Source organism: Micropterus dolomieu, linkage group LG15, assembly GCF_021292245.1.
Source record: "Micropterus dolomieu isolate WLL.071019.BEF.003 ecotype Adirondacks linkage group LG15, ASM2129224v1, whole genome shotgun sequence".
In the NCBI taxonomy this organism is placed as follows: Eukaryota; Metazoa; Chordata; class Actinopteri; order Centrarchiformes; family Centrarchidae; genus Micropterus; species Micropterus dolomieu.
The window spans coordinates 4307904-4327585 of NC_060164.1; the positions used below are offsets into that span (position 1 = coordinate 4307904).

Consider the following 19682-nt stretch of genomic DNA (forward strand, 5'->3'; position numbering starts at 1 on the left):
TTGCCCCCCCCCCCCCCCGCGCTCCCCCTCCCCCCGCCCCCACCCCTTCATTTTACTCCAGAAGACCCCCAAACCATACCCCGCCAACCCTCCCTGCCCTCCTCAATTTGCCCCACACTCAACCCTATAATTTGGGTGAAAGATTCAGCGGTTGTTATTTTTATTGAATTCCCAATAACGTTGCCGAGATTACAGTTAAGTGCAGGCGACTGGAGCTCACAGCTCTGTTGCGGGAGCCATTCTGGGGCCAGTGGGATGCTGAGATGCCAAGGTGGGAGGTAGGGAGGTCATTGGTTGGCTTTTACACAGCACAGGGGAAAACGCAGGGCAACAATCATCGCATTTATAGATGGCTTGCCGCACTCTCTGGGGCCCGGGCAGACGCTGCCAGGTTTAAAGCCAGCCAGCGGGCTACAGGCCACTAATAAAGGGATTTCATCCACAGGGAGTTGTACAAGCACTCCATAGTATACAAAGTGTGTGTGAGTGTGAGAGAGAGACTGTGAGAATGTTTGTATAAATGTACATAAGTGTGGTGCATACACATTCTAGCATGTTAGTGTACGGCTAATTGAGTTTGTATGCTAATGAGACTGCTTCTGCATGTGTCCATGCATTGAATTAAAGCTCTCCAGTGCAGCATGACGACACTCATGACTCAAACTGTTGCAATCCAGGGTTTCATGTCCTCTTTTATGAATTTTCACTGAATGACATCGACTAATTTGTTCCGCAACAGTTGTGTTTTTGTTGCAGTTGCTAAGCGACGGGTCTATGATTAGCGATTCTGAATGGAGGCCGATTTGGCCCTTCTCAAGCTCACAGTGGCGCCAAACACAAGGCTGTTATTCATCCTTCCTCTCAATCAGTAGTGTATCATACATACAATCTAATATGTGTGTGTGTGTGTGATTGTTATGATTTAAAGACCTTAACTTTTGTAATGCTGGTGTTGCATTCAAGGACATGTATCTGATTCAAACTTCCTAAAATAGTGTCATCATGCCTGACAATTGGTGACTAGCTGCTGCATAGTACTGCTCAAAACAAAAGCAACGCCTGTTCAATCCAGTCCACTCCGCATCAACTACTACTGTAAAACTTAATAAAACTTAATAATTGACTTTTCCCTATGTCATAGTCCAATCATAGCTCAGTGATCTACTAGGCATGGCAGGCCTGTCAAGCTATGGTGTTCTTCACAAGTTAAAGCAATGTGAGTTATAATAAGCTCTCAGTATGATTAACACTCATACAACATAAAGAACGTTGTATTTTTTTATAACAGACTTTCCAAAAAGAGCAAAAGAAAAGAAGCATTAAACAATGAGTTTGTGTGCTCTAATGTAAGCTTCAAAAATTTGCACGTCCGGCTAACTTACCTACGACCAACAATAGTAACCAAGCAGTAACTTACTGCTAAGGGGTCTTACAAGTACATATTTGGGGTGTTCCAGGTTACATTCATGGCTCCTGGTTGCTATCACAGTCACAATAACGTTAGCAGCTCTGTCCAGCACTTTGTCTGATTTCGGGAGTTCACACTCCAGCAACATTATCCAACTTTACCCAAGATAGTGATAAGTTCGCCAGACACATTGGGTAGTCCTTAAAGCTGTTTTGTACTATTTGTACTGTTCAAAAATATGAATAAGTATCGATGTTAAGAAGATTTATGTTAAAATGACAGTCTGACTAACTAGCCTTACACTGAAATACAAGAACAATGATGTTTCTGTATTTCCATCCCCTACGTTTTCTACATGGATCATCGCAGTGATGATGCTGCTCCATAGTTAAAGAGCAGACATAAGAATGGTAGTGATCTTTTCATCTAACTCTTGGCAAGAAAGGGACAAAATGTCAAATTGTTCCTTTAATGACAATAAATTATTGGTGAAATCAAGTATTTCAGGCGCTCTCACCAAGAGAAAACATGTTCAAGTTATTTTCATAGGTGGAGTGTTTCTTATACAAGAAAAATAGCTTTGACATTTACAACACAGAAAAACATAAGTGCAATAGTGGAAAAAAAAACTGCCACTCAGTGTGCAACAGTGCCCCAGATATCTACAACACACTCACTGGTCTGGTCAGTGTAACTGAATTCTCTATTTGAGTGTTATAGAGTATAGAATAGTCTGGCCTGCTGTGTGTTTTACCCCTGTGGTCTGTAGGTTTGAACCTCTAGGGTTCTACTACACTTTCTCACGTTCCTCATCACACACACACACACACACACACACACACACACACACACACACACACCACATATACAAACACACACACACACACACACATACCGCATATACAAACACACAGTGACACACGCTGAGTCTGCGGTTGCCCAGTGCTCCCCAGAGAGCAGGTTTGGTTACAGCTTTGCATGAATCATAGTGGTGACACTGCAGACACTTGACTCCTCTACTGGGGGCACTTCAGAGCCAAAATGGTCTCCGCCGCCTGCCCACCACATGTCTTAGTACCAGACACAACACTGTTTCTGAGCTGGTAACAGGTTTAGACTTTTCTCACACTTTAAATGACATTATGGTCTGTTTAATTCTGTCTCCGTGAGTTGGGCCTGCAGTTCCCAGGACCACCAGACCACCCTACACAGCACAGCTGTCTGTAGTGTAACCTCCCAGATGATCCTCCCACTAATCCTCCTGTAATGATACTCTAATTACTGGAGAGACACCAACATGGTTTTATCCTTCTTACCCTGTGCAACCCCAAAACCCCCTGAGCCAGAACTGTGAACAACACAGCCTGAACTTGCTCACTGCCTTACATAACACAACAAAGAACAATTGTCAACACAAACAATTGCTCTTACATTTACTTTAATGCTGGAAGGTACATGTTGCATTGCAAATGTCACATTAACTAATATGCAAATTTCAAGTGGATGTGTTTTATTGACGTTCAGGAAGTCTCCTCCCAAAAATGCTAGTGTTCTTTGGTGCTAACTAATTTAGCTGCATCTCGTTTCTCTTTTACATGTGATGATGGAAACAAAGCTCATCTATTTATGCCATCAACGTTTAGGAAGGATTAAATCTTAATTAAATTTTTTTTTTTGCTGTTGTTGCAACAAATCATGTTTTGGACCAAAATATGTGTGTGATAAATGCATTGTGTCACTGTGTCATTTCTTTATCAATCAAAGTGAGCATAAGAAACTAAAACACTTAATTGCTAATTTCATGCATCATAAATTAATATCATATTGAGTATAACAAGAAAATAAAATTATAGTGCGAGATTTAACATTCTGTAGCATATTGTTTCCCAATCTTTATTGTTTGTGACCCTTTAGCAGCACAGTGTCAGGCTCAAGAACAACTAACGTGTTCAGTTCATATTCAATTCAGCATTTAGGGAAATACCCTTATCTGCTCTCCTGCTGAAAGTTAGATTGGCAGATATTCATTTATGAAGCTACAGCCAGCAGGTGGCTAGCTTAGCTTAGCTTGAAGAATCAGCTGGGCTGGCTCTGTCCAAAGGTAAAAATACACAACTTAGTGTGTAAAAATGACAAGTTGCAGTTGACCGTTGCTTGGCCGGGAGCAGTGACTTTGAATCTTGCCACCTTGAGATTGCCAGGAAACCAGCAGGAAGTAATCGCTCTCATCCAAAAAATTGTCTGGCACTTAACTCCCCCTCCATCTGCAATGTGGAGTTTTTATTTTTTTGTTTTTGTACAAATTAAACACCAAATATATAAGATTTGTTCTTAGCTAACTAATGGCTGATGGTATCAATTGCCTCATCTAAACCACTGAAGAAAACAATCGCATTTTCCAAAATATCAAACTATTACTTTAACAGTGACATTGACCAGAAGCCCAAGCGATTTTAACCAATCTTTGCTCTTTAGTTTTATTTGCAATAATCAATGAAAGCTTCTGTGAGAGCCTTGAGGAACTTCTTTGTCTGTCAGGATCCTTCTTAAATCATAGTCTTGTGTTACTGTACATTCCTCCTCTGTCTGTAACTGAGAAAAGGGCAGCTGTCTCACTTTTTTCTTCCTTTTTCAGACATTTGATAAATAGTTTCCCATTCTATAACTGCTGCTCTTCTCTTTCTCTGCCCCTCCACTGGCCTGGAAATGTGTAGCCGTGTGACCTCTGACTCCTAAATGGCATGGAGTCTTGTTGACGTAGTGAGCGGATAGGAGCTGGGCTGCGTCCCATGGCAGCTTCTCAGCGTTTGCCAATAAAGCAGCAGTGTGATTTACTCGGGCCACTGCTGCCAAAAATAAGCAGAATAGAGTTAAACTTGTCCTTGGCAAAGAAAGATGTCTGATTCCTGATTGTGCCCCGGCCAAGAACATCTCTCCCCTGCCTCTAGTGTACACAAACACAGACGCACACACACACACCAGCTCTGTCGCCCCCGATTCGTTGTGTATGCGTGTGCATGTGTGCTTGTGTGCTTGTGTAAGTGTTCGCTCAGACCCAACATGTGTTGTGGCTCATCAAGCCAGAACATGGAAACTCTGAGTGGCTGCAGATGTTGAGAAGGGGAGAAGATGAGGTTTTTTTTGGTTTTAACATGCTTCCTCGCACTCCACTAAGACGCCTCCACAGACCTTTGTCTTATCCCACAATCACTGGGGCTTAGAGGGGGATTTCAGAGTCCACATAGTTCTCACTGTCCATCACCTCGCATCTCTGTACAGTAATTCCCCAAGGATTAGGGCTCCAAACTGTTTCTGAACTGACTGCTATAGCCATGCCCTCGGTCAAATAGGAAGGACACATACAGAGATAATCAATTTAGAAGCAGATCCAAAGGTCAGAAATCTGAAATGTTTGCTAGAAAGTCTGATTTACAGTTTTTGAGGTAAATTAATCAGTAAGCTGACTCCCAGACTGACCATGAATAGAAAGGAACCACAAAGACAGACAGTTAGGGAGGGAGGAAGAGAGAATCCCTCAAATATGAGTGGGCGAACAGAACAGACAGTACCATCCATTGATAATGCAATTAACAGGCACTCATGCTTTCAGCCATCATGACTAATCTTGAAATGTCACAGCAGTCACTCAGGAATCCACCCGCAATATCCCGCGGTAATCGCTTTTGGCATCCGGATGGGCCTTTGGCCGGACTGCTGCGCCGCACAGAGGGTTATTCACCAGATGAGACGTGTGGGAGAGAAAGCTTGACCTTGGAAACTATACATTAAGCCTGTGGTGTTACCGATCTCTCACCATTGTCGTCACACTAGCAGGGATTCTCACACTCCCCCCACACACACCTGTCTATATGTGTCTGGGATTTCGCATGGCGATGGTGCTTTTCGTGGTCGTAAGGTCACCCTGTGTGTGTCGACTGAACAGTTGTTGTGTCTGCGTTGTTTGAAATCTCTTTAAAAATCTTTCTGAATAAATCATCAGACTAGTTTTTGGGTTTTTCATTTCAGTCAGCTGCAGCTCCAAATTTATTTTGGATGTACTGACTGCAAAGGTTTGGGGGCCAAATATCTGCAAAAATATTCTGTGATACAAGGAGTCATGGGAAAGTCTCCAGTTTCTTGTCATTTCCTGTCAGTGTTTGCCATAAGAAGTTTGTTTAATATATCACATTTTACTCAGGTGCAGATGAATATTAAATAAGTAAAAGGATAACATAAAATCTAAACACTCCTCTAAAAGCAGACAAGGGGTTATTATCCTGCTCTATAAACTATTAGAGGTACTGTAAGACAGATATTGCCAAATTCCTGGAAATACTTTTCTAATATTCAAGAGTCCAATTCATCTCTCACATTCAAGTGTTTTATTTCAAAGATTCAAGTGCCGATGGAGTTCAACATTATTGGTTCTCAGGCTCTTTCAACCTGAAACAGTTGAAGTGAAGACATGCTTTTTACAGTCTGGCCTGAATAAGTGGATATTTTTAACACAAATCTTGTGTTGGACTGAAGAAAATGAAACATACAGTATGTCACAATACTCAAATACTCAACATATGTCTCATGGATAACATACATCAGCTTTTCAGCCATGGTACAAAGAAGCTAACAAGTCTCTGGCTAATCATGTGTCTAATTATACACTATCACACAATGATAGTCAAGGAGCTGTATTTGACATAACTGCACAATCACAGGGGCTTTAACTTAAAGCAATCCTCTGTCCCTTTACTGAACAGTGGTCACTGTGGCCAAAGTGGCAACTACATGCTGGAGTCATAAAGTCAGCAAACTACGTAATGTCAATTACTCTGCCTTAATTACCGTCTTAATTTTGCTTTTAGCTAACATTAGCCTCTGTAAGCTACTGGTCATATGAGACCAACTAAGGCCAAATGAGCAAAACCCATGAGTATATTGATTTGAGCTGGGATGTGTTTTATTGAAAGAATTCATCTGTCAATTTGTAAAATAATGAATGTGCTATTTCTTCTTTCATAGGTTATATAGTCAAGGTTGCTTTAATCTCTAGTCGTTGGGCAGTCAGACTTTCAATTAGAACTGTCAATTGGCAGTAGTCAATTCAGCATATTGAAGGTTCAGGCAACTACTGCATGCATGTTTCCCCTTATTTTTTACCAAGCAAAATACCAAAGTCTGATAATGCCAGTGCAAAGCAAAGGAAAACATTAAAGAGACCGTTGTAATTATTAATCAGGTGCATTCTCACTTCATATCTGAACATATTAATTGGTATTTAAATAGATTTACACTATCTTAAGTAACAGTAGGCTAGTTGTTTTGTCTATCTTTCTGCCAAGCTCTGGGGATGGCAGTGTCAGCCGGTCAGTTGGCCCACTTTGGACCATTGAAAAATCTTAACAGCTATTAGAAGTATTACCTTGAAACATTTATTGTCCCCAGATGAAGGATGAATCCTATTGACTTCAGCTGCCCCCTGACTTTTAATCTATCGCAACAAGCATGTCAAAGTTTTCACTTATCTGAAATGAAACATCTACTTGATGGATTAGCACACACGACTTTGACGTCACTCTACAGCTGCTGTTGTCACAGTTCTGCTGAAGATAGAGCCGTGATGAACGATTTAAACATGTGGCTCTCTTTCTTCTCTACCTTGCTATCATCTACTCACAAATTCCCTTTCTTCCACCTGAAATGCACCAATACACCGGGCCGAGAGCTCTCTTCTGAGTTATGTGCATACTACTTGACACAGTAGAGAGAGAGAGAGAGAGAGAGAGAGAGAGAGAGAGAGAGAGAAGTGGCTCCTTGTTTACTTCTTTTTTTTCTTTTTAAATCACCTTTATTGCAAAAAGAGGGTTACAATTCAAATGTGAAGATATACATAACAATCCTTTTTTACTTCTGTCTTACAGCGTGTGAGACGTCTTATGTTTCTTCTGCGCATGTGGGTGACTTTCAGGCCACGGACAGTACACACTGGGGTCTAATATGAGCCACATTTAAGCAATAATGTGAACTATCAAAAAAAAATCAGATCTTGGAAAAAAATCTGAATTGAGTATTAAAGCCTGCAGTCTGAACGTAGCCTAAGTTTTTTGTAGATTAGGAACACAAATTGCTGTACTAAGTTTTTTATTTTCAAGAGTTGCCTTAAGCGGGCCATCAGCTGTAGTCAGCTGTACGTTCAAGTGCAACATGGCAACTCAACAGAGAGGGTGTGAAGCATTTGATCAGTCAGCTTGGTGCTGGGCTCAAACAGTGGAATTATCTTCATTAACAGGTATTAATGACCCCCAATCCAATCCATGTCAGTTTTTTTCCCTGTGTCTTGTCTGTTCATACTGGTTGTCCTTTCTGTTTATACTGGATGTAGAGTGATGTGAGCTGTTGGCAACTGAGTTTCCCCATTGGGGATTAATAAAGTTTTTCTATTCTATTCCATTCTATTCTAATGTATCGAGGCATTTTCCCATGCTTTTACTTGGCTTTTTCAAATGCACGGTACCTACATCAGGAAGAACATGGCCTGATTGCAGCCTTTACAGTATTTAACATACCACACAGGGTTCTGGCAAGCACTACAGTCGCTGTTCAGTTGAGACAAACAGATGTAAGAACTCTTTACTCTTGCCTTGTCTTTTGCTGTTGTTGGCATATCGAGGAGGAAGACTATGATTCAGCCTTGATTATGACTTTACGTGGATGATGATGACAAAGATGTCAGTGATGTTGACAGCAGTGGTGATTTGTCTTACGGTACACTGAAAACAGTTTCAGCACCCTGCATCTGTGACTGGATACATATTTATGTAATGTTAGAGTAACTTCTGCTAAACCAGTTCTGCACTTGGACAAATAAAGCTGAAACTTGAACTTAAAACACTGCTCTCATTATTCTTTCACTCGCTCTTTCTCCTCCTGATCACTCCTTTCCTCTCTGCTACTCGTCCCATAACCCCTTCCCCATAATCCATTGAGGAACCCTTATGCAACCCAATCAGGACGCTATTTAGGGAAATCAAGTTAAATAAACTGTGATGTGAACCAAATCCAAATATGGACTCTTATATAAGAATGAGGTTGCTTCATAGATGAATGGCTCTTGGACTGGACATTGATTCCCAAGGCTGTATTTATTTTCTTTACAATCGCAATAGCTTTGCATGTGAGCATTGTGCCGAAAGCAAACGAGAAAAAAATTAATTTGAACTAATTTAATCTTAAACAGTCACTCCTCAATCCTACGGTTTTAACATGCATCTTGGTGAATGATTATTTCAATAAACAACAGTTTCCCATGTAGATTAGCTGAAGGCTATAGAAAGCTTGCAGGTACATGTGCAGGTTTAAGTGTGTTGGTTCATCTGTCTGTCACTGGATCTTGTTGCTCATCTTTTTGCCGGTCCGTTCCAGCACGTCTGGATCAAACTGTCGTGTTCTGACAGGAGACAATGCCGCTAATCCCTGAGAAAGAGCACTTTTAGTTGTGAGGAGTGTTGCATGATTTGGATCAGGGTTACGGGTTTTTACAGGAGACTCTGACGCATGATTCTGTCAACAGAATCAAACAGGAAGACATAAATGTGCAAACAGCACAGCGTGGAGAGAAATAATGTTTATTCTGAAGATGAGATGAAACTTTAATGATCCTGCGGGGAAACTGGGTGGTTGCAGTGGTAACATACTGTTGTGTGATTCATCAAAAGGAAAAGGGAACATGGAAAACATAGGGTATTTAACATGAAAATACGAGTTAGGCCATGTGTTGGTTTGGGTTCAGAATAGGGGGGCATACTGTGATGTCTAGGGTGCTTCACCCAGACCGTAAAAAAACCTGAATGTGAATACATACTTTTTTAAACCAAATAACACATGATAACCAATGATAATGAAACTGGTCTTCGTTCCTTCTATAAATTTGACACAAGAATTTCTGTATTATTATGCACTAACTCAACAAACTCAAAACAAATGTTGCAGTATTTACATCTCTAACCACAAACAAAGAAATATAAAAAGGCAAATTATTTAATTAAATGTAACTTATTTTCTCCCAAAACGTACAGATGAGGTGGAGTGTTTTGAGCCCTGGGCAGTGTCTGCAGAGCTTCCTGTAAGGCTGTGATCAACACCAACAAGCTTCACCAACCAGAAGGTTGGTATTGTGGAGCTTCCTATCGCTTGAACTTAAGAATGGGTAAGGCTTTGGTCTTTTACAAATCTGAATGTTCTGTATGAAAAGTGAAAATATGGTACAGCTTTACATAGTCACCATTTAAAGGCAGACAAAAGGACAAATGTCGTAATTTTCTTGCGCTGGTTGGCAAGCGAGACAAGCTTTGAGAGAGATGCCAATTAACTTATGGCGTAATTACTTTTTGGGGGGGGGGGCAATTTTTCCTTGATTGAGGACAGCCGAAGACAGAAAAGGAAACAGGAAAGCATGCCAATATTATTGTCAACCACAGCAGGAGGTTGACAGAATGGAGTAGAGAGAACACTACACTGGCACCTGACCAGCTTCCACCCGGCTGCCCTGAAGGATGCACCAGTGTCTGCCAGTCCCGCACTCTGTCTGCTTCAATGGAAATGTTAAATGAAAACACCATACAAATCCACACATACAAATACAAAGCAGCAAAATATATATTTTGGATATTTTGAAAAATTTGTGCTGTTTATTGAAACACACTTCCTTGCACTGCTAAAGGACTATGCACTATATTATGCGGTCTTGTGTGCGTGTGTATATCTTTTCAGCTGTATTTGGCATTATATGATTGCGTTACGACAATAAAAAGGCATTTGCCAAAGCCTGTTCACCCTGCTGCCATCTGGGAAGAAATAGATTAGATTAGATTCTTTATTGTCCTTTTCAGGAAATTTGTTTCCACAATAACAATAAAAATATAGAAGTTACTGCTGCTGAACAACTAGACTGCAGAGCAGCTTTTCCCCCTATCAGAGAAACTCAAATTCATCCTCAGCACTGCCCCATTATTTTTGTTTACCATTTTATGATTGCTTTTGTATCACTGTATATTGTCTGCTACATAGCAGAAGGGAGTTACAAAATTAATTTCACTTTACAACCTATTGTAATGTGGGGACAGACCAAATCAGGCAGTGACGTTGCTTTGCATTTCAACACCGCCGCCGCCCAACCCCACCTTCCCGTTCTCTTGCAGGTTTCGTTGCTTTCTGCAATTGGTGTTTTCCACTGCTGTTTCCTGGTGTCCCCACCCCCCATCCCCGTTCTCTTGCAGGTGTTGCATGTGTAGTCCTTTCTCTGTGGTGTCTGTTTGTGTGGTGTTTGTACCCCCTATTATCAATACATAATTAAATAAATAATAATACAGACAAAAGAATATATTAAAACTCTCTTGTTTAACTAAAATATGTTTTTTCCCCGGGCTGTGGCCGCTGCATAAATAAACTCCCCCCCGTTCAAAATGAATGGGAAAACCTGCTTTTTCACCGCAGCACCTGATCTGGTCAGAATTTAGCATTAGGGAGGGACAAGTGAGCGAGATACACGTCTTCTTTGTTTGGGAAGGGAGAGGGAGCTAGGGGGTTTATTTTGTGTGGTTGTGTTACTAAATGTTCTAAATAGCTAAATTCACAAGTTTGGACATACCGTCCCATTTATTGTTTCCTTATTAAGTTTATACAGTTAGGGAAACTCAAGACACTCGGTTACAATACCATTACACTATTCCATGCATCTTGAAGAAAACTTACACTGTGCTATACAAAAACACTATTAAAATGCTGCATATATCTATATAAGAAATCTTAAACTATACTATACTATACAAAAACATTCTCCCCTTCATTCCACTACTCTCATGCATACACTTTGGACACACAGCCTGCCCTGCACTCCCTGTTCCCCACCCACATGCCTCCAGAAACACCTGCACTCTACTGATTGCATTTTTCAAGTTAATTGCTGTGTTTGTCATGTTGCAAATGAGCTGCTGCATTCCTTTCCCCCAAGAGGACTTGGATTGAGTACCACCTCCAGAGCAGTGCTGAAATTTAGGTTCAGGTTCAAGCTGGTGGTACAGTAAAAACAAAAAGAAGAAGCAAAAGCTATAAGGAACACTATACAAGTTATGGGTTGTTTTTTTTATAGTGGAAGAGGCCTGTATGTGGCCTGACATGTGGCAAAATCCTGGGAAAAAAGAAGTCCATCAACCACTTGAAACCACGTAATAATTGAAGGCGACCCAGTTGAGAATGTAAACATTTTAAATAACTCAGAGCTTCTCTCATTTGTGCAGTCAGGACATTGTTAAAAGAGTGTACGTTTTATGAGAAAATCATACTGAAACTAAAGTGTGAGTGAGCTTACATTCATGTTCAAACATTCTGAAACAAAGAAAACACTGAAAATAAAGATGATATGAAATTAAAAATAACAAATAACATTCTAAAATTGACGGCAAATGTGAAGAAATGCATGAACTTGGGAGTGTGAAGAAAACAGATTTAGCCAGATTTAGAAACTTATATCACTTCCTGTCGTTAAGCAATTGGCTTGCTGCGTTGACTGTGTCAGGATCAACATTGATATTGGCTGTGTAATGAGTGGCTGGAATAGATTGGAAAAGATTACTATTCCCGAAACTCAGACTAAACTCTGTGCTGCTTTCCATCTGACTAGCCGAGAAATGGGAGAGAAACGAGAAGAAGCGTGTAAAAGAAGAAGATAACGAGGATGATGAGGATGACGAGGATGACGAGAAAGAGTGTTGGCGGTGTTTTAGTGATCCATCTCTTGCGTATGAGCCTGAGAAAGACAAGGCTTCATACACATCTCAGCTGACACCCCCTTTCAGCCTCTGTTTCAAGTCATGTGGTAATCCCACTCTCCCAAAACAAACATGGCTGAATGACCCTCGTCACTAGGCTTTGAGTAGGTGTTGTTCTTTAATCCCAGCTGGCTGGTATAACTGTTATCTTTGTATATAAATATCAAGATTTATTGATGAAGTGTTTTGATCTATAACGTAGGAAAAGCTTTGCAAGAGTATTAAGCATTAAGGCTGTGTTTATCTGTTATGTAAGCATGACAACGCTACAGAGAGCCCTCACCATAGATAGGACAAAAACATCCACCATCCCTTCCTCTCCCTCCTTCCATCCCTCACTCTGTGCCCAGGCTGCTTCCTGTAGCTGAGCTCAGCACTGAAATCTGCCGCCTGTCTCTGAGCCCCGACCTTTGCCCTAATGCAGCGGATAAGGAAGTGTCAGTGGGAACCGGCAGGGTCAGGTCGGGTCTCAGTCCTGGGATCCTGGTTCCTGGCTGCTCTGCGCCCCCCCCCCGCATCAAGCGTTCCACATATGTTTCCTGTTGTTTTCCAGACTAGCAGCGCTGTGCCGGCCCAGCGTACCAGAGCAGAGGCCTTTTCCTGAGACTTTGTTTGGCCTGGCCTCGGGGAACGGCTTAAATTTAGGTGTGTGCGACAGAATAACCCTCGACCCCCGCAATCATTATATGTGCTACACTTCCCCCCCCCCCGATACACACACACACTTTTCTTATTTTTTTACCCCGTGCCTCCCATTTCTGTAATAACCTGAGAGCTGAAGATCAGGTCTGTAGATTGTAGGGAAGAAGGGGGAGGGGGATATGTGTCATATGTGTGTAGTATGGTTATTGAGATATAGATCAACTCCATACTGGTCTTTTATTAAATACTGGAGCAACAACTATTTCGCTAGGACGTACAGATGACCTCGGGGTAGTGTACTGAGAGTACTAGAACATTTCAGCAGCAGGGATAATTTCACAAATCAATACTGGAGATGTAGAATTGTTTCAAAATCCACTTTCTGACATGCAGAGCTTAATTTGATTTATTACTAAAAGTGCTGGAAGCGCACATAAAAAAGAACTGGACCAATTACTACAATTCATCTGATTCTGAAAAGTATTTACCTTCATTCAGAAGTACAGACTTCCCCTCCTTTGACCCTGTTAACAGAGCCAAAAGTGCTCGTGATGGAAAGCTCTTTTGTGTAAACATGATGGACTAAACATTTTTATCATCCAAAATTTTTGAATGCGAAAATAATCAGTTGGTAAGTGTATATGGTGTATTGTAGAGTGTCTCCAGAAAGCCCTGAGAGTGTGACTGAAGATTGCAACATGTCCCACTTCAAGAGACAGTTTGACAGCTCTGGAATATTAACCAGTGGAAATTGTACTTCTATTTTTACCTAATTATCTCCAGTGGAGTGCGAGGCCAGGCTGTTTGTACCTCCTCAGATTTTTCCGTAAAGGGGGGGAGACTTTCTTAGAAGTAGCCTGTACTGTTTCAGAGCAGGACTCATCTGCTCTCTCTCTCTCTCTCAGGCTCTCGCTCCTCCGCTGGGACTGGTCCTGAGGGAGAGGTGTTTTATTCGAGATGTTTAATTGAAAAGACACCAAAAGCCGAACCTCTCCCATCGCAAACAGAACGCGGCTCTCTCACATTTCTAGGATCTCAGGAGGCCCCTCGGCAATGCCCCCCAAATGTTTTCCATCAGGGAACCGGCACGCTAATTTACAGTGTGGTGAGAAAAAACTGGCGGCTCAGCAATTCACTCTCCTACCCCTCCTCCTCCCGCCAACCGCCATCGCCGCCCCTCCTTCTCCCAGTTCTCCCTTTCTCCTCCTCTTTACTGACACAGCAGTACTGTGCCAGTGTATGACATCACAGGCCCATCTCCAGAGCACGCCAAAACAATCCCAGCAGTGAATAGAGCAGGGACAGGAGAATGGCTTCCATATGGGGTGCACCCCTCCACCCCCTTTACCTCTCCCTCCCTTTCCACAGGGGCGGAGGTTGATGGGCATGATGGGAGGACAAGAAGAAGAAGAAACAAGAGAATTGGCAGTTTATCTTTCCGAGTGAAATTTGAAAAGCGGCTTTCATCTTTGGCTGGCTCGGGGCATTTGCCCACAGCCAAGCCTGCTCCCCCAAATCTATCATTTTATCATCTCTGTGTAGACAGGAAAGACGGCTCATCAGGTCTCTTTCTCTCTTGCTTGGTGATTGAGGAAATGGTAACTGGATCTCTGTGCTGGGCTGCTCTCCTTCCAGCCGCCGCAGGTTTGGCTTGGCTGCGTGCCAGCCAGCTGCCTGACACTCCATAGCATGGGAACGTCCTGCCTCCCTGGCCTGACTGCAGCGCCAGCTCCCCCCGAAGCACCGTACACGACCAGGACACACACACACACACACACACACGCACAATAAAAAATACAATAAATGATAAAGATGTATTTTTTAAGAAGCAGGTTGTCACATATAGGAAGTGGTGCAGCAGAGTATGTGTGGCTGACTGTACTCCACTGGAGTGGAGAGAATAGAGGCCTGTACAAAGAGATTAATGAATGTCTGCCCTTTGTTCTCTTTCAGCCCAGGGGGTTTATGGCCCTACAGTTCCCCTTAAATCTCTCTCTCTCTCAGATACACACACACACACACACACACACACACACACATAGGCTACGCATGCATGCACACAGGCTCTGCTCCTTTATATCACAAACACAAGTCCATCTCTTTCTTCAGGCTGTGATTTATAGGTCCTCAGTCAGGGTGAAAGGCGTCCCACAGATGGAAAAGTGTGTGTTTTGTGTGGGGGAGTGTGTTTGCATGTGTGCGAATCTGTGTGTGCATCTGTGCATATTTACACACATGCATTTCCCAGTGCACGAGTGTGCGTGTTTGCGTGTGGTGTGTGCGGGGAGATGAAGGAAGAGAAGCCCTCTTCAAAGCGGCTCTAAGATGCCATGGCAGTGGAGCCTTTGTTTGGCTGCCTTGTTATTTTTCCCATTAATCATAGTTAATGTCCGTCTAATCCTTCCTGCGCTGGCCTGATTGCTGGCCGGGGGGTCATCATCAGCAGACAGAAAAAATAACACAAGAAGAAGGAGGAGAAAAAGACGAGGGGGCACTTGCTGCTCCTCAACTCCGACCCTGGAGCTATTGTTCTGCTAATTGATCACCGCTGATTGAGTTCAGATATTTCAAGGGTTAGATACTGCCGTCCTGATCAAAGGAAAACGCCCTCAATTAATCTGCTGCCGTGCTCAGAGGATTAACACATTCTTGGCCCGCTGTCTGCAAACAATGTACAGAAAGAAAAAGAGAAATCTAGAGTTTGGAGGAGAGGGGGGAGCTGATGGTGGCAGTGGTGGTGGTGAGGCGAAGCAGCAGGTGACCCAAGGGAGTTAGAGGAAAAGGCCGCTTCAGCAATCAAGAGGGCTTAGCTGTATTTTCTTCCCTCAATGAACTCCTTGTCCCAGAGAGTCTGTGTGTGTGTGTGTGTGTGTGTGTGTGTGTGTGAGTGTGTGTGTATGAGGGGGGCTGGAAATATAGACTTTTTAAAACATCAATATTGTTCCATTGGATTTCTACATGGAAATTGTGTAAGTCCCATACATGATGATTTTTCCCAGGATGTGTAGCAGAGCTCGAGCCAGGTTGTGTGTGCCAGAGCTGAGTTTCCAGGCAGGAACATGGAAGCCTTCTAATTTAGTGTTTAATCAGGTAGAAAAATAAAGGGGAAAGGGCTGGAGTGTGTGTGCACCTGCTTGGCTGCTGTTCCTGTGTGTGTGTGTGTTTGTAAGGGTTATGTTCTTGTGTGTTCACATTAGTTTTTGATTTGTTAGGTTAATTAGTATTTGTACATACACTCAGTTGCCAGTTTATTTGGTACAGCTAGTTCAATCTAATGCAGAATTAGCATATAGCAACTTAAGGTGAGTTCAAACAGAAAGTGAAGTTAATGTTAGAGACTGCAGACATATCCAACAGAAAGATGGGTGCGATTAGACATAAATTTCCCCCGGGAGGCACAAAGTCAGTGGAAGATGCCTTTGCTCAAGTTGAAAATGTTCAATCAAATCAGTTCATGGTGAGTTTTAGGATCAATCAGAGGCTTAGCTCTAACACAAACAAAAACAGGTACACCCCCCAATACACATGAGGTGGTGCGTCCGTTTCTAGCTAGCTCACAGCTAACATCTGTACTATCGATACGAGGCTGTTTGGATATAAACATGGACTGCACAAACGGCCCAGCGTTCAAATTTGTGTGAAGGAAGCGAGGCGAACGTTTGCTTTCTGTCTGATCGTACCTGTATAACCTCAGCATGGCATGTAGTAACTAACATACAACAGGCACAGTGTTCAAAATGGGACTAAGCAACAGCAGAAAAGTTAATAAAACTTAAATCTCCTCTCTTTGGTAGTTACTTAATTTTGACCAAATAAGTCAAAACACACACCAGGGATATACACTGATTTCATAGCAAAAAGTTTACAAATCAGTTGGACTTGGTAGCCTTAGTCTTGTGATAAGGCTTGAAGCAGAGAGAAGAAGAGGAGGGAGAGATTGTGAATGAAAGTGAACAAAGCAAAGTCCAGGCTCTCTGTTTGCCTTTTCTCTCTCTTTGCGGTGTGTTTACTCTTCAACATTTACTGTAAAGGAGGAGGAGGAGGAGGAGGAGGAAGAAGGAGAGGAGGTTAATGGGTTTGATTTCACAAGACTGACAGACTCACATTTCAATATTTGCAAGGGTTTGTTTTGGAACTTGCTCTCATAAATGTTTGGCAGAAACTGTCTGCAGCTCCGACTCATTAGATCACGAACAGAATAAAAGCCATTTTAAATCACAGAGTACAATAAATATTAAGGATTTTCATGTTGTTACATCGATGATGGCATATTGGCAAATAGCTCTTCACAGTAGGATACACAGAGTATTGGCGTGGCACATGAGAACCAGGATCTGATCTACAGTCAAAACTTAGTAAAGATATTTTCAATTAGTCAACCATTAATATTTGCCAACAACTAAAGCTGGATAAAGAATAAAGAACTAAATACAGTTATTCCAGTTAAAATAGCTAACCCCTTGCTGCCTGAATGTGCAGACAGATTGCCAACAGCAGCAATGATTAATATCCTAAAGTTGATGTGAGTTTTGGCATCTTGCAAAAATCTACGGCCTGTATCTCTGGTATTATGAAACCTAATTATGGTTTGCGTTAATCAACACTGTCATGGTTTTGGCTTCCCGTTTCCCATTGCGGATCTGCTAAAAATACTTACACATATTGCTGAAAGGTGTGTGAGATATAAATGTTCAGGAAAATGTTACTGTGGCATCCACAACTGATTATATAATATATCTCCCCTGAGTGTGTTACTCAAGCAGTGTTACTGAAATATTCTTTACAAAGAAGAGTTGGACAGCTTGCAAAAAAATGGACCTTAATGGACATTAAATGGCAACAGGAAAAGGAAGAACTCCCTTAAGATTGAATATTAAAAGGAAAAGGAAAGAAAGAAAATGCATGTTAAAGTCAATGAAGGACAGGAGACCCATTCACAACCACAAGGAAATGTTTTGATGCTGCTTTTTAGACTAAGTTAGAGCCTGGGCACACCTCAGGTCCTTAGGAAGGCTGTTACCTAAAACTAAAGACAGCTACACCAGACTTTGAATTGACCCCCCTCTGCAGCAAGAAGACCAGTACCAGGTGACCTGAGCGGTCTGTTCGTTTGGCATCTAATCATAGCTTTTAAACATGTGGAGCACATTATGTAGCAGCCATCCAGGCCTTAAATTCGAGCCTATGTAACTTCTGCTGAACACTGAGGGTGGTTGGGGTTGGTAACACCAAGATTCTTCAGGTGACGCACATTTGTACATGCACAATCAGACACTTCAATCTCTCTGGGCAACTGAGTAAAGGACTGCAGTTTACTCCAGATCAGCTAGCCAATCCTTATTTTCATTAAAAGCATTTAATTTATTTCCAAGCTTCACTATGGTATCTGGTGGGTCATGAAACGCAGTACTGAAATACTTCCCATAAGATACTGCTCTAGTGGGAGATGGGAAAAGAGAGAGAGTGAGAAAAAGAGACATAGAAAGAGTAAGAGCCACCATGGATGAAGGAAAGAAATGAGAGTGAGACTTGGCTGTGCCAACCTGCAGGATGATTCAGTCCAAACCAGCACTATCACCACACAGATAAGTCTCCCGTCTCTGCTTGCATCTACACACACATATGTTTTCCTTCAGTGGAAATTCCCTCATCATGACTCCCGTTATGATAATAATTGTTATGTCCAACATTTCCATAGCAATGCTAACAAACATCATCACCAGACAGCAGAACTGCCAAACTTTAAGAAAGATAAAACATCCAAATGTTTGGCAGTGATGTTATCACAACGCAGCACTGAAATCAGTCAGTGACTGCCTACACTTGCTGTATTGAAGTTTAAATTAATCCTCAGTCAAGGGATTTGACTGCTTTGCTTCAGTGGCTCTAGTGCTGATGATGAGGTGTTGCAGGTGCTCTGGGTGAAACAGGTTTTCCCTGTACAAGTCCAAAATTAAAACAGCGTCACAACCACATCTGGTCTACCGTTACCTCTCCCCAAGCGAGGATCTCGATTTAATGGTTGTGTGTGTGTGTGTGTGTGTGGTGTGTGTTTGAACAGTGTGTGATAACCTGGGGAGCAATGTAACGTCCTGATCAATGTATATCCCAGTTATCTGTTATACCACACCTTTTCCTGTGACAGGAAATCAAACGGCTGATCTGCACTGTGCATGTGTGTATGTTTTAAGGCTGTAGGTCAAGTTATTTAGCACAGATCATTGACATTTTCTGTGAGATTGAGAGCGGAATCACAGTCACGAGGGGACCTGTTACAGTACGTCTAGACTGGAAGGTTGCTCATTGTTACAGCTGTCCAACAGAGTTTAATAGCTGAGGTGACCCATTATTTTTTAAGAGCAGTTCAACTGCTCATATTACAAATAAACGAGCAACGGGGTACATATTCATTCATTACAATGAACATGGCCAGTGCAGTTTACTCTAACTCAAATCCACAGCTGCCTTTGTGATCTCTAGAGAGTAATTCTGTGTTAGGCAAGACATCACCAAGCATGCAGTTCTGTGTTTACACCAAGGATGTAAGAGATACCAAGATGGTGCTTACTCAAGTCAAAGTTGCTCATTAGGCAAACACAAAAAAACAGTTCTTCAGGCTCCAGTATTTTTGGCCCATAGCAAATGCATTTTGCACATGGTTAGAGAGCCATAAAGTCCACAGAGGCAGGAGGTCAACAAAGCATCAGTCTTTAACACGGGAGGCCGCTGGTCTTTTCCCGTTTCCAGTCAACACTGGTTTCCATGGCCAAAATCGTTCCCTAACCTTTACCAAGTAGCTTTTTAACCAT

The 19682-nt window shown here is 42.1% G+C and overlaps 1 protein-coding gene across 1 annotated transcript in view; it reads left to right on the forward strand.

The window, feature by feature from the left end:
* The window catches only part of LOC123984475 (exportin-1-like), a 177520-nt gene that overhangs the window by 55187 nt on the left and 102651 nt on the right, over nucleotides 1-19682 (forward strand). Inside the window, exons 14-15 of the mRNA XM_046071388.1 lie at nucleotides 12084-12201; nucleotides 12582-12692. Of these exons, the coding sequence (XP_045927344.1) occupies nucleotides 12084-12201; nucleotides 12582-12692 (229 nt within the window). The remainder of the gene's footprint in view (nucleotides 1-12083; nucleotides 12202-12581; nucleotides 12693-19682) is intronic.